The 8,029-nt window shown below is 32.1% G+C and overlaps 1 protein-coding gene across 3 annotated transcripts in view; it reads left to right on the top strand.

The window, feature by feature from the left end:
- The window catches only part of LOC106478611 (nephrin-like), a 147,246-nt gene extending 141,300 nt beyond the window's left edge, over positions 1 to 5,946 (top strand). For all 3 annotated transcript variants that reach the window (XM_022382231.1, XM_022382230.1, XM_022382232.1), the window contains 3 exons: positions 222 to 337; positions 717 to 920; positions 2,504 to 5,946. In XM_022382231.1, the coding sequence (XP_022237939.1) occupies positions 222 to 337; positions 717 to 920; positions 2,504 to 2,545 (362 nt within the window). In that variant the 3' untranslated portion in view covers positions 2,546 to 5,946. The remainder of the gene's footprint in view (positions 1 to 221; positions 338 to 716; positions 921 to 2,503) is intronic.
- The last annotated feature ends 2,083 nt before the right edge of the window (positions 5,947 to 8,029 follow it).

Below are 8,029 nucleotides of genomic sequence, written 5' to 3' on the forward strand. Positions count from 1 at the left end.
TAAGAAAGTTCGCGCAATTAAACCCTAGATAGCACTTGGTTAGCATATACGTTCTTTGTATGAAATTCTATTACCACTGAAAAACAAACAAACTAGGTTTTAGCTCAGCTATCGTGAACTGACTTTTAAAACACTCAAGTATAAAAATATCTAAAATACAGAAATCAAAGAAAGAGAAGAACCATTCTTATATTACTTCTGTTTCTGTCTGATTCTTTCAGTTTCTACGTTTCTACCAGTCCAAAAAAGAACGAATAAAGGTGGCACATCAAGACATATGGACCGCCTTTTCTTTAAGCCAAAAACTGTCACTCAGACCGAGTCCCTGCAATTTAACGTAAAGCTACTTTTTATAATAAATTTTCTACATATAAGAATTCATTTTTTTTGTTTAAAAGCACAACACAGGTAAGATTTGATATAACTCTCTCCATGTTTATGAAAGATAACGACATTATATTTATGGTATTTACCGTCTTATGCCTACGAGCCTGATGTGTGGATCGAATGTTATTAATCTTATTGTGACGTTATTATTTTAGAACTTATTTTTTTCCTTCAAAAATTACTAGTTGTATATGGATATTTAATAAAAACTATAACTTTTAGAAAGGACCACACATCTGTTTTTTGCATATAAGAAAAACTACACGATGTAGCAAAACGACATGTAAAATCCATTTCACTACACTTCAAAAATAAAATTCCAATTCTAGCCAGATGACCAATACGAATTTTGCCAACCACAAACCAGCTTCCAGGAAGCTAAGGGGTGGACGAGTTCATCGCTTGGTCACTGCCAAGATGAACGTTCAGGATTAAGCTACATTGGTGATGCTGGCTGGAAAGACCTAGAAAATGATGTTCAGGCTAAGCACGAGCTGTTAACTGTCTCAAACCCGTCTCATCGTTGCTTGCAAGTAAGTGTAGCATTTTATTTAAACTTTAAAATGTTGTAATAACCCCTCTGAATGAAACGTTTGACTTATCTGCCACAGTATATAAAATGTATTTTCATCTTCTACAAGGATAAGAACACTTTTTTTTAATCTACGTTATTAATCATGTTAAAATGACTCAGCGCCATCTAGTTATAATGTGTGTCGTTATTTTTTTTTATCAGTCTACAACGTTAACTGAACGTATTAAATCTTGCAAAAATATTTTATTTTTACTTTCTGTATCTTATCTGAAAGAAATTGTAGTCACATGTAATTAGTTTATGCTGCTTCGATCGTTTTAGTTTTTAAGATTAACAACTTGCTTTGAAAATTATCAATCACGCAAACTCTTTTGAAACTCTCGTGCTCTATATATTTCGTAGTACTTTTCATTTATAAAGTAAGATAAAAGAAAGTGAAAGAAAAGTTAAAATATGTCCTAAAATTTTAATATTCAACTCACCTTTTGTATGATAAATAGCAATTAGATCAGCTAATGATTATTTACATATAACACAAAATTGCCCCTGTAGAACTTATTTTCCTGTATAACACAGTAGCAGTGAAAAAAAGTACATTACTGGAAAGGAGGGGGTGAGGGAGGGGGGGGGTACGATGGCTAATAATAAGAACTCAAGAGTGAAAGTAAGGAGAAAGTACTAATATATCAATCAAACTATACTTGCTATATCTAGTTCCAACGAGGCCTTTCGCCCAACATCATAAAACAGACATAATAGTAATAGAAAGCATATCTATATCTTTAGTTGCTTGAACCATAACTGATATATATATATCATTAGTTACTGGAACTACAACTGTTCGGTGTGAACTAGATGACAACATAACTGAAGTGTAAAAAGTTCGTATTGCATCATGTCTAATTTATAGCAAGCCTAATTTACATATATTGTCTCAAAATATTTTTATTTGCTGTGTTACACAATTTTTATTTTAAGTGTCTTCACACCCCCATGTTAAAAGTTCGCGTTTTCTTATTCACTTTGTATTACCTTTGTCATGACGGATTGTTCTTCATAGAAAATGAAAAGTAGGTGAAATAGGCAGATGGTTGATAGTTATCCAAAACATTTACGACCTCTTAAATTGCATATCCTTTACGTATGGAATCTAAATGTAGCGTGTTTAGTCAAAAGTACCTTTGATTGTTTTAATTGTTTGAAACTGGAACAAACAGTAAAACGATTGATAAAGGATGAACATAATATCTTACGTACATTTAGATGTGTTAAACTGTAATAAAGGATACGATTTTGTTCATAATCGTTCAAACTTATGCTATATTCTACCAATACACGTTACAACCGTCTTACTCAATATTACCGATTGTGAAACACACGAACTATTATTTCAGTAGTAGTTATATTTCTCAAACAATATAAGATGAATGAACCTTGAATTGGTAAGTGTAGGGAAATATTTTTTCTTTATATTGGTAGCTGATAGTCCAATGGCAGTAATTTTTGTATTTCTATAATATTCATAACCGTATTTGTTATGCCTTACACTATTATTAATATATATTTTATTTCTATACACAGGTTTACCCAGTGAGAGAATATAGGAGGTATACTCCAGTTTAAAACACTTGAAGATATTTATTGAATTCTCTTGTGTTTGAGGAAATCTTCTCTTATAAATGCTGACACCAAAACTTAAATCAACTTACAGTGATGACCATTGCTCAGATGATCTTCCTATTATCTCTTGTCAGGTCAACATAATGTGTAACACTGTTTAGGTAATATCGGCGTAAAGAAAAATTCGAGAATATCAATGTGCAGAAGCGATGATATTATCTTACTGTGGATCAAGGCTTCCAATATATTACTGTAACGTATGATTAAAGCCATAGTAATGTGAAGAGTGTTCATGTCATCTTACTGTGGGTCAAGGTTCCAGTCACCTTATTGTAGTCTATGGCTAAAGCCATAGTAATGAGAAGAGTGTTCATGTCATCTTACTGTGGATCAAGGCTCCCATTATATTATTGTAGCGTATGGTTAAAGCCATATTAATGTGAAGGAGTGTTCATGTCATCTTACTGTCGATCAAGCTTCCAATCACCCTTACTGTAGTGAATGATTAAAGTCTTATTAATATGAAGAGTGTTCATATAATCTTTCCGTGGATAAAGTCTCTCATTACTTTACTGTAGCGTATGGTTAAAGTCTTATTAATGTGAAGAGTGTTCATCTCATCTTACTGTGGATCGAACCTCCTGTCAAGAAACTGCAGAAGGTAGTTAAAATCATATTACTGTGGAGGAATATTCAAGTCTTTTGTCGTTATCCCTCCTAACATAAGTCACTTTACTGTAAAACAGGTCATGTTATTATGGAGAAGGACTCTGGCCTCTCGTTATGAATCCTAACAAAAGTCATCATACGATTGTGGAAAAGCTCACACCTCTTTGTGTAAGTTCTGCCTTACGTTCGTCTAATATAGAACATAGAAGAAAGCCATGTGGTTGTGGAAAAGCTCGGATCTTTTGTTGCGGGTTCTGGCTTAAGCTGCTTTAACGTAAAACATGGATGAAGCCATATGGTTGGGAAAAGCTTAGATCTATTATTGTTGGTCCTGGTTTAATTTGCCCTAATGTAGAACATGGATGAAGCCATATGGTTGTGGAAAAGCTCGGATCTTTTAATGTGGGTTCTGGCTTAAGCTGCTTTAACGTAAAACATGGATAAAGCCATATGGTTAGGAAAAGCTTAGATCTCTTATTGTTGGTCCTGGTTTAATTTGCCCTTATGTAGAACATGGAAGAAGTCATATGGTTGTGGAATAGCTGAGATCTTTTGTTGCGGGTTCTAACTGAAGTCACTTTACTCTAGAACGAGACTCCTCTTAGAAAACTGCAAAGAAAAGCTGAGATCATTTTACTTTATGTGTCAAGTTTAGGTCATTTTACTGTGGTAAAACATAGAACGTCCTTCCTGTGGAGTAGTGCTCATATGATTGAACTGTGTGAACAATATTATCTCAGTGTGGTTTTCAGGGATTCACACTACGAACGCGGGTCAGGATATTTTATTTTAGCGTTTGTTCTCATCTTTTAAAATGTAAGTATTGAAAACGTACTGGCTAACCCGAAGTGAGTTTTGTAGAGACGTTTTATAAGATTAACCGACTTTTTCAGTATTTTTGTATGTTTCGTAATAATGCCTCAGTGTACACAATCACTAATCACGAATCAGGACTTATAAATTATACTTTTTGCACGTGCCTTTTCAAGATAATTCTTGAATACAAAAATCTTGGACGATTTTTTAATATCCACGAGAAATTAGACTAAATAAAGCACTTGTTGTATGATATTTTAAGTGTAACAATAGTTACAAGGTTGGTTGTTTTCCTTTCATTTAAAATTTATTCAAGTATCATAGCTGACGATCATTGGAGATATTTTGTGGGCTATTATGGTCGTAACGGTTTAAATGGGGGAAATATTAGCTAGAGAAAAATCTGAAATGTGTACCTTAATATTTATAGGTAAAGCTTTCCAGCACTTGTTTAACACAACTCCAGATATCTCCCAAATATTTATGAAATCACCTTTTTCGTGTAGATTTCTATATAGAACTAATAAAGAATTCTAACAACAAAATCAGCTAGGCTTATTGAAATACCACACAATTCTTACTGAGTTCTAGGGTTAGTCACGTGTTTGTCATTTGGAATTCTTTCTGTGACTGTTACGCCCACCTTCTAAGAAGCTCAAATATAGGTGTTAGCTAAACAGTATACATTATGTGTATTTGTCCTTAGAATAATAAATAAACTTCTTAATCAATTATTAATTTACCCTAAAAATATCAGTTTGTCGTAACTGATATCGTTTGTTATAACATTTATATGTGATCTTGGCTACTACGGTTTCACAGAAGAAAAAAAATGAAGAAGCTGCATGGGGAAACTACAGAATCGTTCTAAACTGTTATAACAGCTGAAAGTGATTATTTAGATAAATTGCAGTTAAATTCTATCTCTCCTCCTTTTCTACTTGACATGTTGACTTCTTCTAAAAGTGAAAGAGTTTCGTATTCGTCTTTTAAAATTGGAATTATTCAATGCTTTTTTTCTTATTTTTTGTTTAAGTTAGAATTAGTGATGGATAATTACGCTGCCTTTGGTGTTTCGATTGAAAAACTCGATTGTACACGTTACAAGTAATAATTTATGTATAACTTAAGTATTTCTCTGTTGTGGACATTATACCAGTGATGGATAAATGAAGAACAAGGTAGAAATATGTCTACGTTTTAAGTAGATGACATCTTAAAACAATGTTAGTCTGAAAGCTAAACTACAATTCTAGAGCAAGGTTCTAAATATCATAAGCAACTAGAATTAAGGCATAAAAATGTACTCCTTTTTTTAAGTCAAGATTTCCGTATTTCGTCCAGCATTGTAATTTCCAACACTATCTTTTATTTAAATCAAAGACTTAAATTAAGATACAAGTTTAAGAATGAATTTTGTAGGGACACAGTGGAGCTCTGCAACAACGTTTAGATTGTGAAACTGTCATCTTAGGTTATTATTTATCCTGCTGTCATTTATTTAGTAGAGTTTATAGCTTTATAAATGGTATTACAGTTCGCTAAAATAGTTAATACTTAGATGTTATTTTGGTTTTAATGAATAATATGCATTATGATTAATTAGAAACTGTAAATATTTTGGCGGATTTTCACAACTAATCTCTTTACCATTAAACAAAATGATACTCGAACCATTCACAGATGTCGGTAACGTTTTGAGAAAACAAAACATGCCGTTCTTGCGATACAACAGGGGAAAGTATTTCAACGTGGTAATACGGGAATTAAAATTAAAATTTCCTTTTGTTTAATAAATACCAAGCTAGTCGTTTTCCTTTTTACAACTTAAGAAATAATTACTTTGTTCGTTCTTTATATTTCCATTAACTACCTATTTTTCAACCAGAGTAAAATGTATGTAACTTCAAATTGAAGATTAAAATAGATCCATAGCACGTGACTACTATTGTCATCCAATTCCTTGAAGATATTACCAGAACGTATACTTTAGAAAATGTTTCAGAAGTAGAAGAGATGCATGCGTTTCTTATACATTAAAATAATCGAATATTAAACAGATAAAGCGTCCTATAGCGTAGTCATAAAATCAATGATTTTTTATCTCCATAGTGTAATTCAGACTGTGTTGAACATAACACACGTACCTACCTAATCCTTTGACAGTAATTGTTCAAGTGTAATAATGACACTTCTTTATATCATCGGTTGAACATAACACACATACCTACCTAATCCTTTGACAGTAATTGTTCAAGTATAATAATGACACTTCTTTTTATCATCGGTTAAACATAACACACATACCTACCTAATCCTTTGACAGTAATTGTTCAAGTGTAATAACGACACTTCTTTATATCATCGGTTGAACATAACACACATACCTACCTAATCCTTTGACAGTAATTGTTCAAGTGTAATAATGACACTTCTTTATATCATCAGTTGAACATAACACACATACCTACCTAATTCTTTGACAGTAATTGTTCAAGTATAATAATGACACTTCTTTATATCATCGGTTGAACATAACACACATACCTACCTAATCCTATGACAGTAATTGTTCAAGTGTAATAATGACACTTCTTTATATCATCGGTTGAACATAACACATATACCTACCTAATCCTTTGAGTGTAACTGTTCAAGTGTAATAATAACACTTCTTTATATCATTGTTGATTGTGAGTTTTAGTTAATTTGTCGTGAAATGCGAAAACATCACAATTATTGCTGAGTGTTGCTACCTTATTAAACCTAGCCAGCCATAACCACAAAACTTTAAGTTAATTATTCGTTGAACAACGTGTTTCACGGGGTGTTGACTTTAAAAGCTACAGTGAGAATTTTCTTGTTAATACGGCAAGCGGAGTTTGAAGTACACTCATGGAACAAGAGCGCCTCCTATATCCATGGATAATTTAACCCGAGAGAGTTCGTTTAATCTCGTACTGCATACTTCAATAAGCTTTAAAAGGAAACAGTGTAGTTAATATTTGCTAAACGGAGCTCAGTGCAGTATAGATGTTCATAAATGACTGGTTATCATATAACTCACCTGATTTTGGTGATTGGTTTCTATTATATTCTAGGCTATCTTAGAAGGAATTATTTTGTTATAAAATTGTCATTTAATTTTTTTTTGAAACTAGCATGCTAATACTGTATATAATTGGTGTATTTGCAAGTTACTAATGATGTAATTATGCTAAGGAAAACTAAAACTCTGATGCAAAATATGCAAGTAAAGCCATTTTACTCCACTACAACTGTGTGTAGCCAACAATATTTCTGACAGAAATCTCAAAACGAAAAGTACAACAATTTTGTAATATATATATATATATATATTGGATGAGTATCGTTTAGATGTAAGCACTAAATGATTGAATTAGATAACTGAAAAATTAATTATTTTAATGATTCTCAAAAAACAAGAAATCGAATATTTGAATAATATAAAAAATGCCCAAAGCATAGTTTAAGTTTTGAAACTGGTTTTTCAGAAATAATACTGCTTATGTGTTCTTAAGCCTTTTGGCTTCGATATATTTTTCATGACTTATCGATAAAAAGTTGTAGATGGCTGTAGGAAACGCAGAGTGGGCAACGAATTAGTCAAAATTCAATAGAATGCTAACAGGTTTACAGGATTTTACAGCATAATAGTTAAACATCGTTGTTTGTTGCATGTTCAAAGAATCACATTAGATTTAAGAGTTTATTATACCTTCATTTCTAGTTTAATATAAAACACCGCCATACTTTCATCAGAAGTGTTTACAGGAAATTACAGTAAAAAAAACCGAAATAATTAAGTCCAAATAAATGATAATTTTTTTTTCATGCTAATAATTTATTACAGATCTCTTGGAATTGTTTTAGATGTACACTCGTTGCTTCCGCGACATATTTGTTCACCTGTCATATACGTCAAGCAGCTGGAGAATGAAGCGGGTATTTATGCTATTGTATACAAATATAATTTGTTTG

Source organism: Limulus polyphemus, unplaced genomic scaffold (genome assembly GCF_000517525.1).
Source record: "Limulus polyphemus unplaced genomic scaffold, Limulus_polyphemus-2.1.2 Scaffold232, whole genome shotgun sequence".
NCBI classification, from domain to species: domain Eukaryota; kingdom Metazoa; phylum Arthropoda; class Merostomata; order Xiphosura; family Limulidae; genus Limulus; species Limulus polyphemus.